This window comes from Pristiophorus japonicus, chromosome 1 (genome assembly GCF_044704955.1).
Source record: "Pristiophorus japonicus isolate sPriJap1 chromosome 1, sPriJap1.hap1, whole genome shotgun sequence".
NCBI lineage: Eukaryota > Metazoa > Chordata > Chondrichthyes > Pristiophoridae > Pristiophorus > Pristiophorus japonicus.
Window position 1 is genome coordinate 543959975 of NC_091977.1, and position 18294 is coordinate 543978268.

General features: G+C 48.8%; 1 protein-coding gene across 10 annotated transcripts in view; it reads left to right on the top strand.

The window, feature by feature from the left end:
• The window catches only part of LOC139278392 (anion exchange protein 2-like), a 347925-nt gene that overhangs the window by 239226 nt on the left and 90405 nt on the right, over positions 1-18294 (top strand). For all 10 annotated transcript variants that reach the window (XM_070897097.1, XM_070897078.1, XM_070897145.1 and 7 more), the window contains 2 exons: positions 2563-2768; positions 17952-18088. In XM_070897097.1, the coding sequence (XP_070753198.1) occupies positions 2563-2768; positions 17952-18088 (343 nt within the window). The remainder of the gene's footprint in view (positions 1-2562; positions 2769-17951; positions 18089-18294) is intronic.

Here is an 18294-nt window from a genome sequence, read left to right on the forward strand (position 1 = left end):
ACCCCTCCCTATCTCTGTAACCTCCTCCAGCCCTACACCCCTCCGTATCTCTGTAACCTCCTCCATCCCTACACCCCTCCCGATCTCTGTAACCTCCTCCAGCCCTACACCTCTCCCTATCTCTGTAACCTCCTCCAGCCCTACACCCCTCCGTATCTCTGTAACTTCCTCCAGCCCCTACATCCCCCTCCCTATCTCTGTAACCTCCTCCAGCCCTACACCCCCCTCCCTATCTCTGTAACCTCCTCCAGCCCTACACCCCTCCCTATCTCTGTAACCTCCTCTGGCCCTACATCCCTCGCCCCTCCCTATCTCTGTAACCTCCTCCAGTCCTACACCCCTCCCGATCCCTGTAACCTCCTCCATCTCTACAACCCTCCTTATCTCTGTAACCTCCTCCATCTCTACAACCCTCCCTATCTCTGTATAGCCTTACACCCCTCATCCCTCCCTATCTCTGTAACCTTCCTCAGCCCTACACCCCTCGCCCTCCCAGAACTCTCCGTTCCTCTGACTCCAGTTTCTTGTGCATCTATCGCTCCCTTCGTCACACCATTGTCAGCCCTGCTTTCAGTCTCACGCCCTGGAATTCCCCCTCTAAACCCCTCCACTTCACCACCCTCTCCGCTGTTAAAACACTCCTTAAAGCCAACCTTTTTGACCAAGCTTTTGGCCACCTCTCCTAATCTCTCCGTCTTTGGCTCAACGGCCATTTTTGAAGCTCCTTGGGAGCATTCAAATTCCAGCAGAGCAAGTTGTGAAATGAGATACAATAAATCTGGTCATCTGTGGGCTGGCACCAGGAAAAGGCACCATGAAAACTGTCGAGCTGTCGTAAACACCCACACCCAACTGGGTCATTAACGTCGCCCTAACCCTAACCCTAACCAGTCTGGGATACATGTGCCCAGTGCCGGCGAGCTTCTCCTTAACCATTGCGGTCTGTGTAGCGATAGTTGATCCCACGACTCAGTAGAAACTTTTGCTACTCAACTTGAAGGCTCCACACCATCAGAGTCTCCTCAGGGCAATGGTGGTGACCTTGACAGTAGCACCCACCTCCCAAGAGCCAATCAACATAAGATAAGATAAGAACATAAGAAATAGGAGCAGGAGTAGGTCATACGGCCCCTCAAGCCTGCTCCGCCATTTAATACGATCATGGAGTCAGCTCCACTTCCCTGCCCGCTCCCCATAATCCCTTATCCCCTTTATCCCCTTATCGGTTAAGAAACTTGTCTATTTCTGTCTTAAATTTATTCAATATCCCAGCTTCCATAGCTCTTCTAGGGCAGCGAATTTCACAGATTTTCAACCATCTGAGAGAAGAAATTTCTCCTCATCTCAGTTTTAAATGGGCGGCCCCTTATTCTAAGATTATGCCCCCTAGTTCTAGTCTCCCCCATCAGTGGATACATCCTCTCTGCATCCACCTTGTCAAGCCCCCTCATAATCTTATACATTTCGATAAGATCACCTCTCATTCTTCTGAATTCCAATGAGTAGAGGTCCAACCTACTCAACCTTTCCTCATAAGTCAACCCCCTCATCCCCGGAATCAACCGAGTGAACCTTCTCTGAACTGTCTCCAAAGCAAGTATATCCTTTCGTAAATATGGAAACCAAAACTGCACGCAGTATTCCAGGTGTGGCTCTGATACACCAACAGCATCTTGTTCAAGACAAAGGGAACGAGACACACTGGTCCTGATCCTGGAGCATGAGCCACCTCTGTGATCAGGTGAATGACGATTGGTAGCAAAATTCACTCTCCGGGTATTGACTTCGCTGGCAAGGCCGGCATTTATTGCCCATCCCTAGCTGCCCCTGCGCAGGTGGTGGTGGACATTCTTCAAGAACCGCTGCAGTCCGTGTGGTGAAGGTGCTCCCACAGTGCCGTTAGGGAGGAACATAGGAGCAGGAGGAGGCCATTCAGCCCTTCGAGCTTGTTCCGCCATTCAGTTAGATCATGGCTGATCTGTACCTCACTTTCATTTGTCCGCCTTAGCTCCATATCCCTAGATACCCTTGCCCAATCTATCCATCTCAGTTTTGAAATTTTCAATTAGTCCCCAGCCTCAACAGCTTTTTGGGGAGAGATTTCCAGTCCCCTTTGTGTGAAGAACTGCTTCTTGACATCACCCCTGAACGAACTGGCTCTGATTTTAAGGTTATACCTCTTGTTTTGGACACCCCACCAGAGGAAATAGTTCCTCTCTATCCACCTCTCAAATCCTCAATTAGATCACTCTTTAGTCTTCTATACTCTAGAGAGCCTAGTCTATGCAATCTATCCTCATAATTTAAGGGAGGGAGTTCCAGGATTTTGACCCAGCGACGATGAATGAACGGCCGATATATTTCCAAGTCAAGATGGTGTTCCCATGTGCCTGCTGCCCTTATCCTTCTAGGTGCTGGAGGTGGGGGGGTTTGGGAGGAGGGGGTTTGAGGGGTGGGGGTTTGAAAGGTGCGGTAAGTGGATGGGGGTGGGGTCTGGACCCCGCGTGATCCTGACTCACTGTTTGAAGCCCCTTCAGTGCCCTCTCCGCCGTGTGTTTGCAGGGGTGCGATGGCAGGCGTGCCGTGTGCACTGGAGGAGAACCGCGCCCTGCTGAAGACGCCGCTGGCGCACCGCAGTAGTTACGACCTGAAGGAGCGGTGGCGGATCGGGAGCCAGACCACGGTGGACGAGGCCAAGTTCCAAAAGATACCGACCGACGAGCTGGAGGCCGAGATGCTGGCAGTATCCGACCTGGACTATATGAAAAGTAAGTGGTGGTGACAGGGAGTGGCATCGGCACCAGGGTGGGGCAGGGGGCATTGACACCAGGGTGGGGGGCTGCCATCGACACCGAGGTGGGGGGGCTAGCATTGACACTGGGGGGAGTGGCATCGACACTGGGGGGGGTGGGGAGCAAGAGAACTGGACACAGTGTTCAAAGTGGGTCTGACCAGGACTGGACCCAGTGCCCAAGGTGGGTCTGGCCCAGTACAGTTTGATCGCGACCTCCTCTGACTTGTATCCTCCTGTATTAGCTCAGTGTGGCGGAGCAAGTTTGAGTGTGTCACAAACGCAGTTAGAGAGAAGATGTAATCCATGATTTCACAGGGCACTCCGGCCATGAATGAACAGCTTGGAGTTAGCACCTGGAGCATCATGTGCCATATATAAAGTTTAAATTCCTGCTCCCATTAATTTGTTTATAAGTACCAATACTAGCTGATCTTGGTGTCTGATTTAGCATATACCAAGCCACAAGGTACTGGCCCTAAACAAACAGCTATCCTCGAACCACTAGACCTGCGACATTCAAACAGGACAGAGCAGTAATCAGCAACCTAAGCACAGATAGACTCTGCTTCCTGGGCTGGAAAGGAAAGACTTGCATTTAAAAAGCACCTTACACGACCTCAGGACGCTTCAAAAAGCTTTGAAGTGTAGTCACTGTTGTAATGTAGGAATTTTGCACACAGCAAGGTCTCACAAACAGCATTGTGATAAAGACCAAATAAGCTGATTTTAGTGATACTGATTGAGGGATAAATATTGGCCAGGACACCGGGGAGAACTCCCCTGCTTATCTTCAATAGACACCCAACATCCACAGCCTTTTACAACAACAACATCCAGCCTCATCCAGGCCTTTGTTACCTCTGGACTTGACTACTCCAGCGCACTCTTGGCTGGCCTCCCACATTCTACCCTACGTAAACTCCAAAGCTCGGCTGCACGTGTCCTAACTCGCACTGAGTCCCATTCACCCATCATCATCATCATTGGCGGTCCCTCGAAACGAGGATGACTTGCTTCCACACCAAAAAGGGATGAGTTCACAGGTGTTTCAGTGAAGGACCTAATATTCCAGATCCCGAACTACATGTTGAAGGGTGGAAGATGCCTGAGCGTGGATTTTTTTAACGTGGGTTGGCCGTTGCACACCAGCCACCACACGGGCTTGACAGAGCGAGGTCTTGGTCCAGTGGCAAGGATTAACCAATTAACCAAGACGGCTGAAGACCAGCTCTGCTTCATGGACCTAGTGCGCACACATATCGCAATGTGGGCTGGGCCCGTGCTGCCCCTGGCCCTCGCCTCTCCTGGGCCCCGAACTCTCGCCTCTCCTGGGCCATGATCACGTTGCTCTGCAATCTCTTGCCGCTCCTTTGCCCCGATCTCGCCGCTCCAGCTGTACTTGCCCACACTCAAATCAGTGACCTCGATTTGGGTGACAACCATCGCCCTCCTGCAGCAGCATGCGCTGCTCCCTGCAGTGGCATGCCTTCACCCCTGTGCTCGCTGACCTACATTGCTCCCGGTTAAGCAATGCCTTGATTACAAAATTCCCATCCTTGTTTACAAATTCCTCCATGGCCTCGCCCCTCCCTATCTCTGTAATCTCCTCCAGCCTCACAACCCCCCGAGATGTCTGCGCTCCTCAAATTCTACCCTCTTTGAGCATCCCTGATTATAATCACTCCACCATCGGTGGCCGTGCCTTCAGCTGCCTGGGCCCTAAACATAAGAACATAAGAATTAGGAACAGGAGTAGGCCATCTAGCCCCTCGAGCCTGCTCCGCCATTCAACAAGATCATGGCTGGAACTCCTTCCCTAAACCCCTCCGCCTCTCTCCCTCAATTTCCTCCTTTAAGATGCTCCTCTTTGACCAAGCTTATGTTCATCTGCCGTAATTTCTTCTTATGTGGCTCGGTGTAAAATTTTTGTCTTATAACTCTCCTGTGAAACACCTTGGGACGTTTCACTACGTTAAAGGCACTATATAAATACAAGTTACTGTTTTAAGGGAGAGAGTTTAGAGTTCGGGGCCCAGGAGAGGCGAGAGTTCGGGGCCCGGGAGAGGCGAGAGTTCGGGGCCCGGGAGAGGCGAGAGTTCGGGGCCCGGGAGAGGCGAGAGTTCGGGGCCCGGGAGAGGCGAGAGTTCGGGGCCCGGGAGAGGCGAGAGTTCGGGGCCCGGGAGAGGCGAGAGTTCGGGGCCCGGGAGAGGCGAGAGTTCGGGGCCCGGGAGGGCGAGGGCCCTGCTGTTAGGAAGCACTTTCTGTGAAGAGTGCTCCCTGACAGTGCCCCTGAAGAGCCGAGCTCTAATTTTAAAATTGTGATCCCTTGTTCTGAATTTTCCCCCATCAGAGGAAATTGTTTCTCTGTGTCTACCTTCATTATTTTAAACACCTCAATTAGATCATTTCTCAGCCTGCTTTAGGGAATATAGGCCAGGTTTATGCAACCTGCCTGCATAATTTAACCTTTTAAACACATGAGAAATTGAATTCAATAAACTGGTAATTTAACACACTCTGAATATACGTGGCCTCACTCCTGAGGATCTTACATTGGCTCCCAGTCCGGCAAGGCCTCAATTTTAAAATTTTCATCCTCCATGGCCTCATGATCTCCGTATCCTTCTCCAGCCCCACAACCCTGAGGTCTCTGCGCTTCTCCAATTCTGACCACTTGTACCTCCCTGATTTTCATCGCTTTACCATTGGCAGCTGTGCATTCAGCAGCTTAGGCCCCAGGCTCTCTATCTCCCTCTCTAAATCTCTCCGCCTCCCTCTCCTCCTTAAAACCTACCTCTTTGACCAAGCTTTTGGTCACTTGTCCTAATGTCTCCTTATATGGCTCGGTGTCAAATTTTGTTTGATAATTGCTACCGTGAAGCGCCTTGAGACGTTTTATTACGTTAAAGGTGCCATATATATGCACGTTATTGTAGTAGTATTAAATGTGCAGTATTTGGTCAGAATGTGCTGAGGAATGTTCCCAGGTAAGGAACCAGGAGAAACTGGACACACCAGACATGATCATTACAATGAGAACAGCCTCGGGTGTTTAAAGTGCACCTGGGTGCTGTCCTCATCTTGTCTCTAGTTAATTGGTAGCTTGTTACTATGATGGTAATGTGTGAAGTCGCAGAGAATCACACGCACGCTGGTGCAATGGGCTCCTGTTGGAAGCAGCGAGGCCGAATCCCAGTGTCGCTGGTGTGAGGTGGCAGGGAAGAGCGGAGAGACTCAGGCCTTTCCGCCTGGAGGTGACCTTATAGAGGGATACAAGGTATGGTACAGACGAGGTAAACCAGGAATAGGTCTTAAATTAAACCGCGGGAGTAGAACCAGGATAACTTTAGGGCTGACATTGGGTAGTTCTTGACGCAGAGTGATCGATGTGTGGAACAAACTCCCTGAGTGGTCAGTCCAGCAGCCGGGGTTTTGATGGGGAGAGTAGGGAAAGATTATTTCTTCTGGGTGGGGGGGTCAGTTACTAAGTGAGTGAGAAGGGCAGGAGAAAATTCTTTACACACAGGGCTGTTGGAGTATGGAATGCTTTGCCACAGGGAGTGGTTGAGGCAGAGACCATTGCATCTCAAAAGGAAAGTGCGATCCATATTTGAAGCAGAGGAAGATATAGCGCTATGGGGAGAGAACGGGGCAGAGGGGATTCATTTGTGATTGATACAGGGATATGGGGAGAGAACAGGACAGAGGGATTCGTTTGGGATTGATACAGGGCTGTGGGGAGAGAGTGGGATTAGTTTGGGATTGATACAGGGCTATGGGGAGAGAGTGGGGCAGTGGGATTAGTTTGGGATTGATCAGGGATATGGGGAGAGAGTGGGGCAGTGGGATTAGTTTTCGATTGCTGTATCACAGATGAGGTGTTGGCTGTAGTTCCTATGTAATTTGCCATGCTGGGATTAGAACTTTGCACCTGACACTACTGTCCCCTCTGGTACTTCACGGGGTATCCAAACTACCACCCATGAGCCTAGGTGTCGGCCGTGGCTCAGTGGGCAGCACTCTCGCCTCTGAGTCAGAAGGTCGTGGGTTCAAGTCCCACTCCAGGGACTTGGGCACAAAATCTAGGCTGACACACCCAGTGCAGTGCTATCCTTCAGATGAAACATAGAAACATAGAAAATAGATGCAGGAGTAGGCCATTCGGCCCTTCTAGCCTGCACCGCCATTCAATGAGTTCATGGCTGAACATGCAACTTCAGTACCCCATTCCTGCTTTCTCACCATACCCCTTGATCCCCCTAGTAGTAAGGACTTCATCTAACTCCTTTTTGAATATATTTAGTGAATTGGCCTCAACAACTTTCTGTGGTAGAGAATTCCACAGGTTCACCACTCTCTGGGTGAAGAAATTCCTCCTCATCCCGGTCCTAAATGGCTTCCCCCTTATCCTTAGACTGTGTCCCCTGGTTCTGGACTTCCCCAACATTGGGAACATTCTTCCTGCATCTAACCTGTCTAAACCCATCAGAATTTTAAACGTTTCTATGAGGTCCCCTCTCATTCTTCTGAACTCCAGTGAATACAAGCCCAGTTGATTCAGTCTTTCTTGATAGGTCAGTCCCGCCATCCTGGGAATCAGTCTGGTGAACCTTCGCTGCACTCCCTCAATAGCAAAAATGTCCTTCCTCAAGTTAGGAGGCCAAAACTGTACACAATACTCCAGGTGTGGCCTCACCAAGGCCCTGTACAACTGTAGCAACACCTCCCTGCCCCTGTACTCAAATCCCCTTGCTATGAAGGCCAACATGCCATTTGCTTTCTTAACCGCCTGCTGTACCTGCATGCTAACCTTCAATGACTGATGTACCATGACACCCAGGTCTCTTTGCACCTCCCCTTTTCCTAATCTGTCACCATTCAGATAATAGTCTGTCTCTCTGTTTTTACCACCAAAGTGGATAACCTCACATTTATCCACATTAGACCTTAAACCCAATCTGCTCTCTCAGGTGGATGTAAAAGATCCGACTGCACTATTTCGCAGAAGAGCAGGGGAGTTATCCCCGGTGTCCTCGCCAGTATTTAGTCCCTCAACCAACATCACTAAAACAGATTATCTGGTCATTATCACATTGCTGTTATGGGATCTTGCTGTGCACAGATTGGCTGCTACGTTTCCTACATTATAACAGCAACTTTACTTCAAAAGTACTTCATTGTCTGCAAAGTGCTTGGGGACATTCTGAGGCCGTGAAAGATAATATAGAAATGCAAGACTTTATTCTTCTCCTTTCAGATGGCCTCCTCTTGTTCTGTAACCTTTGCTTCTGTCGGAAAGCCTGGGCCACCCCCCCCACCCCCTCCCCCATTCCCTAACACAGGGACACTGACATCCACTGTAAAAAAGGAGGCAGACAAAAAGCAGGAAACTATAGACCAGTTAGCCTAACATCTATCATTGGGAAAATGTTGGAGTCCATTATTAAGGAAGCAGGAACAGGACATTTGGAAAAGCAGAATTCAATCAAGCAGAGTCAGCATGGTTTTATGAAAGGGAAATCATGTTTGACAAATTTGCTGGAATTCTTTGAGGATGTAACGAGCAGGGTGGATAAGGGGGAACCAGTGGATGTGGTGTATTTGGATTTCCAGAAGGCATTCGATAAGGTGCCACATCAAAGGTTACTGCACAAGATAAGAGCTCACTGGGCTGGGAGTAATATATTAGCATGGAGAGAGGATTGGCTAACTAACAGAAAACAGAGAGTCAAGATAAATGGGTCATTTATCAGTGACTAGTGGAGTGCCGCAGGGATCAGTGCTGGGGTCCCAACTATTTACAATCTATATTAATGACTTGGATGAAGGGACCGAGTGTAATGTAGACAAGTTTGCTGATGATACAAAGATGGGTGGGAAAGCAAATTGTGAGGAGGACACAAAAAATCTGCAAAGGGATATAGACAGGCTAAGTGAGTGGGCAGATGAGTATAATGTGGGAAAATGTGAGGTTATCCACTTTGGCAGAAAAAATAGAAAAGCAAATTATAATTTAAATGGAGAAAAATTGCAACGTGTTGCAGTATAGAGAGACCTGGGGGTACTTGTACATGAAACACAAAAAGTTAGTAGGCAGGTACAGCAAGTAATCAGGAAGGCAAATGGAATGTTGGCCTTTATTGCAAGGGGGATGGAGTATAAAAGCAGAGAAGTCCTGCTACAATTGTACAGGGTATTGGTGAGGCCACACCTGGAGTACTGCGTACAGTTTTGGTCTCTGTATTTAAGGAAGGATATACTTGCATTGGAGGCTGTTCAGAGAAGGTTCACTCGGTTGATTCCGGAGATGAGGAGGTTGACTTATGAAGATAGGTTGAGTAGATTGGGCCTATACTCATTGAAGTTCAAAAGAATGAGAGGTCATTTTATCGAAACATACAAGATAATGAGGGGTCTCGACAAGATGTATGCAGAGAGGATATTTCCACTGATAGGTGAAACTAAAACTAGGGGACATAGTCTTAGAATAAGGGCCCGCCCACATAAAACTGAGATGAGGAGGAATTTCTTCTCTCAGAGGGTTGTAAATCTGTGGAATTCTCTGCCCAGAGAGCTGTGGAGGTTTGGTCATTGAATATATTTAAGGCAGAGATAGACAGATTTTTGAGAGATATGGGAGTAAAGGGTTATGGGGAGCGGGCAGGGAAGTGGAGCTGAGTCCATGATCAGATCAGCCATGATCGTATTGAATGGTGGAGCAGGACCAGGTGACCTACTCCTGCTCTTGCTCCTATTTCTTACGTTATGTTTCTTCCAGACTGATTCCACCAGAGTCCAACCTGGGTCTTATGGTTTATTTCATTGCCCCCCGGGCTGACGAAGCCCTCAGAGACCATGTCTTCAACTGCCTCCTACTTGTCTCTTCTTCCCAACTACATCCCGCTCCTTCCCCACCCCCAATCACCATCAGATCCTGGACCTGAAAGGTTAACTCCGTTTCTCTCTCCACAGATGTTGCCTGGTCAGCTGAATATTTCCAGCATTTTCTGTTTTTATTTCATGAGATAGTTATTCTCCCTCTGGACCTGCCCCCTCCCTTGCTGATTCAGCTCACTGTAAGATGCATTTCTCTCAGTCCATTCCACCCTCCTGCATTTTGCAGTCTCTCTGGTTTTCTAACCAGTCCAACCTGTCTAACTCCCCCACTTAACCCTCGAGTGATTGCAACACACAATTCCATCTCCTGATTATACCAGTTTGCATTTATTTCAGAGAATATTGTAGGCTAGGAACTGCTCTGCATGACATTGGAGATCTACTGGTCACTTACAAAGATTGTCCTTTTGTTTATGAATAAAAGGAGACGGGTATGTGTATTGTGGTTAGGATTGTTCTCAGTTCATTGTTTTGGGTTGTTGCAGCCTCCAGTGTGCGTTCTCTCTCATTCTGTTATTACTTAACCCGGTGCCATCTGTACCAAGGAACACCTCCTCCTGGACTGACCACACTGTGTGTCTGTGTCTCTGGACTGACCACACTGTGTCTGTGTCTCTGGACTGATCACACTGTGTGTCTGTGTCTCTGGACTGATCACACTGTGTGTCTGTGTCTCTGGACTGACCACACTGTGTGTCTGTGTCTCTGGACTGATCACACTGTGTGTCTGTGTCTCTGGACTGACCACACTGTGTCTGTGTCTCTGGACTGATCACACTGTGTGTCTGTGTCTCTGGACTGACCACACTGTGTGTCTGTGTCTCTGGACTGACCACACTGTGTGTCTGTGTCTCTGGACTGACCACACTGTGTGTCTGTGTCTCTGGACTGACCACACTGTGTGTCTGTGTCTCTGGACTGATCACACTGTGTGTCTGTGTCTCTGGACTGATCACACTGTGTGTCTGTGTCTCTGGACTGACCACACTGTGTGTCTGTGTCTCTGGACTGACCACACTGTGTGTCTGTGTCTCTGGACTGATCACACTGTGTGTCTTGTCTCTGGACTGATCACACTGTGTGTCTGTGTCTCTGGACTGACCACACTGTGTGTCTGTGTCTCTGGACTGATCACACTGTGTGTCTGTGTCTCTGGACTGATCACACTGTGTGTCTTGTCTCTGGACTGACCACACTGTGTGTCTGTGTCTCTGGACTGATCACACTGTGTGTCTGTGTCTCTGGACTGACCACACTGTGTGTCTGTGTCTCTGGACTGACCACACTGTGTGTCTGTGTCTCTGGACTGATCACACTGTGTGTCTGTGTCTCTGGACTGACCACACTGTGTGTCTGTGTCTCTGGACTGATCACACTGTGTGTCTTGTCTCTGGACTGACCACACTGTGTGTCTGTGTCTCTGGACTGATCACACTGTGTGTCTGTGTCTCTGGACTGATCACACTGTGTGTCTGTGTCTCTGGACTGATCACACTGTGTGTCTGTGTCTCTGGACTGATCACACTGTGTGTCTGTGTCTCTGGACTGATCACACTGTGTGTCTGTGTCTCTGGACTGATCACACTGTGTGTCTGTGTCTCTGGACTGATCACACTGTGTGTCTGTGTCTCTGGACTGATCACACTGTGTGTCTGTGTCTCTGGACTGACCACACTGTGTGTCTGTGTCTCTGGACTGACCACTGTGTGTCTGTGTCTCTGGACTGATCACACTGTGTGTCTTGTCTCTGGACTGACCACACTGTGTGTCTGTGTCTCTGGACTGATCACACTGTGTGTCTGTGTCTCTGGACTGACCACACTGTGTGTCTGTGTCTCTGGACTGACCACACTGTGTGTCTGTGTCTCTGGACTGACCACTGCTGATTTTGGCTGGACCGTTCAGAGTTTACATCCTTGTTGTTGGATTGCCCCGGCTGATTTTCTGCAGCCTGCGTGTCTCACAGTCGATGTCCGCAGACGCCAGTGTTTTTGGTTGAGTGCTCTCCTCGCGGAGGGCAGCTGCTCAGTTTCCTTTCCCCAGTTTGGTCGGTTGCAAGTAGCTGCCCTCGTAGGCTCAGTATTTCAAATGGCGATTTTAATTAGCAGCTGGTTTTGTCTTTCTTTAGAAACTGGTTTTGTTTTTACCCCGTCTCCTCACTGGCCTGTGGCTGGAGGGCTCCCATTTCCCCCGGTGCGAGCAGAGGTGGTGTGTGTTGGCCAATCCCGAGCCTCCCCTCTCCCAACGGGCACTCGGCAGCAGAAGCGGGAATCCAGGACGAATATCCTCAACCCGGGGAAGTAAGAGCAGTTATAGTGTCAGCTTGGCTCAGTGATGGCCCTCTCGCCTGAGTCAGAAGGCCGTGTGTTCAAGCACCGCTCCAGAGCCTCGAGCCCAGAATCGAGGGCTGACACTCCAGTGCTGCACTGTTGGATGTTGCAGGGGAGGGAGGGGGAAGTTGGAATCTAACTGGATGAATGATTTAAGATGGGCTGAATGGCCTCCCCATCCAGAACTTACCCGATCATCTTCTCCCCCTTCAACCTGATGGCAATTGTTGCCCCCGAGGTGAGAGTGGCTGATACTGATCACTGACAGCACCTCTCCAAACTGATTAACACTTTCTAATTGGCATCCGATTTAAACAGATTCTCTCTAGAACTCTAGGCAGAAGGCAAATTGTAAGGAATTAACAATGTTTGGATGCACCATGTTCTGAATAAACAATTGTAAACAGCAGTGTTCTACTTACTAACAAATGGTGTGTTATATAATATATTCAGGAGTGTTATACCCAGTAACACACGGTGTGTTATATATTACCCAATAACACACAGTGTGGTATATAATATATATATATAGGAATGTTATACCCAGTAACACACGGTGTGTTATATAATACCCAATAACACACAGTGTGGTATATAATATATATATATAGGAATGTTATACCCAGTAACACACGGTGTGTTATATATTACCCAATAACACACAGGGTGGTATATAATATATATATATATAGGAATGTTATACCCAGTAACACACGGTGTGTTATATAATACCCAATAACACACAGTGTGGTATATAATATATATATATAGGAATGTTATACCCAGTAACACACGGTGTGTTATATAATATATACAGAAGCATTAAGAACATAAGAAATAGGAGCAGGCAGGAGTAGGCCATTTGGCCCCTCGAGCCTGCTCCGCCATTCAATAAGTTCATGGCCGTTCTACCTCAACTCCACTTGCCTGCACCATCCCCATATCCGCTGATTCCCTTAATATCTAAAAATCTATCTGTTGTGTATCTGTAAAGCATGCACTCCTGTATTCCGCCACTAAGGAGCTCATCGCCGGAAGTCCCAAGGGATCCCAGCATCCCTTAGGAGCACTGTATATAAGCCGACCTCTAAGGCCTGTCGCTCACTCTGGAGTGTCTTAATAAAGACTGAGGTCACTGTTACTTTAACCTCCCTGTGTGCAGTCTCATCTGTGTTAGGAACACAATAATTGGCGACGAGAATACGAATCCAGCGCAAAGATGCAGCAAACTGTGAGCATCCTGGAGAAGTTCTCGGAGGGTGAGGACTGGGAAGCCTATGTCGAACAGCTAGACCAGTACTTTGTAGCCAACGAGCTGGACAGAGAAGGAAGCGCTGCAAAAAGGAGAGCGGTCCTCCTCATGGTCTGCGGGGCACCGACCTACAGCCTCATGAAGAATCTTCTGGCTCCGGTGAAACCCACAGATAAGTCGTATGAGGAGCTGTGTACACTGGTTCGGGAGCATCTTAACCCGAGGGAGAGTGTGCTGATTGCGAGGTATCGGTTCTAAACATGCCAGCGATCTGAAGGTCAGGAAGTGGCGAGCTACGTCGCCGAGCTAAGGCGACTTGCAGGACAATGTGAGTTTGATGGCTACCTGGAGCAAATGCTCAGAGACTTTTTTGTACTGGGCATTGGCCACGAGACCATCCTATGAAAACTTTTGACTATAGAGACACCGACCCTCAGTTAGACCATTGCGATAGCACAGGCGTTGATGTCCACCAGTGATAACACCAAACAAATCTCTCAGCACACAAGTGCTAGCAATGTTCATAAATTAACTGGAACTGTGTTTGCGAGCAGAAATGTACAGGGCAGAACCCACGAGTCTGCAACTGCCAGCAGGCCTCAGGTGACCCAGATGACTGAGTCCCCAACAAAGGATGAATGCAAGGCAATTCACACCTTGTTGGCGTTGTGGAAGCTTCCATTCAGCCTATTCATGCCGCTTCAAAGGGTATGTTTGCAAGAGCTGTGGAACAATGGGGCACCTCCAACGAGCTTGCAGACGAGTTGCAAGCTCTGCAAAACCTGCTAACCACTACATGGCAGAGGAAGATCGGTCCATGGTGGATCAAAACAATTTCGAGCCTGAGAGAGGAGGCAGATGCTGAAGTACACGGGGTGCACACATTTTTGACAAAATGTCCACCTATAATGCTAAACGTAAAATTGAATGGCTTACCCGTAGCCATGGAACTGGGCACTGGCGCTAGCCAATCCATCATGAGTAAAAAGATGTTCGAGAGAGTGCAACAAGGCACTCAGACCAGCCCAGAGCCCCATCCACACGAAACTGAGAACGTACACCAAAGAGCTTATCACTGTCCTGGGCAGCGCCATGGCCAAGGTCATCTACAAGGACACGGTGTACGAACTGCCACTCTGGATTGTCCCAAGCCATGGCCCCACACTGCTTGGAAGGAGCTGGCTGGGCAAAATCTGCTGGAACTGGGATGACATCCGAGCGCTACCACATGTCGATGAGGCCTCATGTACCTAGGTTCTTAACAAATTCCCTTCCCTTTTTGAGCGAGGCATTGGAAACTTTTCCGGGGTGAAGGTGCGGATGTACTTGGTCCCAGAGGCACGACCCATTCACCACAAGGCGCGAGCAGTACCTCACACGATGAGGAAAAAAGTGGAAATCGAGCTGGACAGGCTACATCGCGAGGGCATCATCTCCCCAGTGGAATTCAGCAAGTGGGCCAGCCCGATTGTTCCAGTACTGAAAAGTGATGGCACGGTCAGGATTTGTGGTGATTATAAAGTAACTATTAATCGTTTCTCGCTACAGGACCAATACCTGCTACCTAAGGCAGACGACCTATTTGCGACGCTGGCAGGAGGCAAGATGTTCACCAAGCTCAACCTGACTTCGGCCTACATGATGCAGGAGCTGGAGGAGCCTTCGAAGGGCCTCACCTGCATCAACTCGCACAAGGGACTGTTCATCTACAACAGATGCCCGTTTGGAATTCGGTCGGCTGCAGAGAAACATGGAGAGCCTACTCAAGTCGGTACCACGCACGATGGTCTTTCAGGACGACATTGGTCACAGGTCGGGACACCGTCGAGCACCTACAAAACCTGGAGGAGGTCCTCCAGCGACTGGATCGCGTAGGGCTGCAGCTGAAGAGGTCGAAATTTGCAGAAAGCACCTGGACCAAACGAGGCTGCGGTTCACAGACTGCCCTGAACAACCCACAGCACACACCACCTTTTTCGAGCCCTCAACACACACCCAAAGGATCAACAACACCACGCCGGACCAGGAAATCGAACCCATCACGCCCAACAGTCCAGCAAGGGCAGGCTCACCCAGCAGCCCTGCAGGGCCAACAACATGCCAGCCCAGCGAGGGCACAGCCAACACACCAGAACAGACATTTGTACCGAGGCGGTCCACCAGGGAAAGAAAGGCTCCCGACCGCCTCACCTTGTAAATAGTTTTCACTTTGACTTTGGGGGGGGTGGGGGGGGAGTGATGTTGTGTATCTGTAAAGCATGCACTCCCATGTTCCGCCACCAGGGAGCGCATCCCCTGAAGTCCCAAGGGATCCCAGCATCCCTTGGGAGCACTGTATATAAGCCGGCCCCTAAGGCCTGTTCCTCACTCTGGAGTGTCTTAATAAAGACTGAGGTCACTGTTACTTTAACCTCCCTGTGTGCAGTCTCATCTGTGTTAGGAACACAACACTATCGATCTCTGTCTTGAATATACCCAACGACTGAGCCTCCACAGCCCACTGATGTGGAGAATTCCAGAGATTGACCACTCTGAGTGAAGAAATTTCTCCTCAGAGAAGTTTGCAGCACGGAAGGAGGCCATTTTAGCTCATCTCTGTCCTAAATGGCCGACCCCTTATTCTGAGACTCTGACCCCTGGTTCTAGACTCCCCAGCCCGGGGAAACATCCTCCCTGCATCTACCCTGTCAAGCCCTGTAAGAATGTTGTATGTTTCAATGAGACCACTTCTCATTCATCTAAACTGTAGAGAATATCGGCCTAGTCTGCTCAACCTCTTCTCATAGGACAATCTCCCCATCCCAGGAATCAGTCTGGTGAACCTTCGCTGCACTCCCTCTATGGCAAGTATATCCTTCCTTCGGTAAGGAGACCCAAACTGTACACAATACTCCAGGTGCGGTCTCACCAGGGCCCGATATAATTGCAGTAAGATGTCTTTACCCTTGTACTCAAATCCTTCTGTAATAAAGGCCAACATAACACTTGCTTTCTTAATATGCAGGTCCAGCAAGCAATTAACTTTCAGTGATTGGTGTACAAGGACACCCAGGTCCCTCTGAACACCAACATTTCCCAATCTCTCACAATTTAAAAAAATACTCTGCTTTTCTATTTTTCCTACCAAAGTGGATAACTTCACATTTCTCCACATTATATTCCATTTGCCATGTTCTTGCCCACTCACTGAGCCTGTCTATATCCGCTTAGAATCATAGAAACATTACGACACAGAAGGAGGCCTATCGGCGCATCGTGTTCGTGTCGTGTCCTTTGCATGCTCCTCACAACTTACATTCCCATCGAGCTTTGTATCATCAGCAAACTTGGATATATTACATTTGGTGCTCTCATCCAAATCATTGATATAGATTGTGAATAGCTGGGGCCCCAGCACTGATCCCTGCGGTACCCCACTAGTTACAGCCTGCCAACCTGGAAATGACCCGTTTATTCCTACTCTCTGTTTTCTGTCCATTAACCAATCCTCAATCCAGGCCAGCATATTACCCCCAATCCCATGAGCCCTAATTTTGTTTAATAACCTCTTGGGTGGCACCTTATCGAATGCCTTCTGAAAATCCAAATACACCACATCCACTGGTTCCCCCTTATCCATTCAGCTAGATACAACCTCAAAAAGCTGTAATAGCTTCATCAAACATGATTTCCCTTTCATAAATCCCTGTTGACTCTGCCCAATCCTATTATTATTTTCTAAGTGTCCTGTTACCATGTCCTTAAAAATAGATTGTAGCATTTTCCCCACTACTGATGTCAGGCTATAACTGGTCTGTAGTTCCCCATTTTCTCTCTCCCTCCTTTCTTAAATAGCTGGGTTACATTTGCTACCTTCCAATCCGCGCAAACCATTCTATAATCTATGGAATTTTGGAAGATGACAACCAAAGTATAAGTTTTATCAAGTAACACACGGTGTGTCATTAGAAAATATATAGGAGTGTTATACCCAGTAACACATGGTGTGTCATTATAAAATATATAGGAGTGTTATACCCAGTAACACACGGTGTGTTATCTGCAGTAATGTTGTAACTCGGGGAACTGGACAGTAATGGTCTGTCACTGGTCCATCACAACCATACAGCCAGTTGTGGATTACTGAGCAGATGAGGCCTGTCATTGGTCAGTAAGTGGCCGTAATAGTGGCTGAACAGGCTGGGGCTCTTTTCTTTAGAAAAGAGACTGAGGGGTGACCTAATAGGGGTTTTTAAAATTATGAAAGGGTTCGAAAGGGTAGACATAGAGAAAATATTTCAACTTGTGGGGTAGGTTAGAATTAGGGGCCATAATTATAAGATAGTCACTAATAAATCCAATGGGGAATTCAGGAGAAACTTCTTTACCTAGAGAGTGGTGAGAATGTGGAACTCGCTGCCACAGGGAGGGGTTGAGGCGAATAGTATCGATGTATTTAAGGGGAAGCTGGATAAATACATGAGGGAGAAAGGAATAGAAGGATATGCTGACTGGGTGGGAGGAGACTCGTGGCAGCATAAACACTGGCAGGGACCAGCTGGGCCGAGTGGCCTGTTTGTGCTGTAAATCCTGTGTAATACTAGTTCTGGATTACCAACAGATGTATGAGAGATTCCCTGGCTGGTCGGGCTGTGACCTCAAAAGGACATTGAGTTGTGACTGTTCCCTCTCTCCGCAGGTCACCGGTTTGAGGATGTTCCTGGGGTCCGACGCCACTTGGTCAGAAGGAGTACGAAGGGCACCATTGTACATGTGGGAAAGGACCAATCCGAGCTCTACCCTAAGGCCAAGAAGGCCGATCGCCAGCCACACGAGGTACATTCCGAAGTTTACCACTTTCTCTCGTAACTTAGTCCCCCTCCTCTCCTGAAGGCGTTGACTCGGTGCGTGAGGTACGCTGCCAGGGCCCCTCTTGCCCAAGTAGCTGTTACTCACATGTGATTGTGATGGTGTGCGTCAGTTGGCTATTTGATCATGGGTGGTGGGCGAGGTGAAAGGGAGGGGGAGGGCAGGGGAAGGTT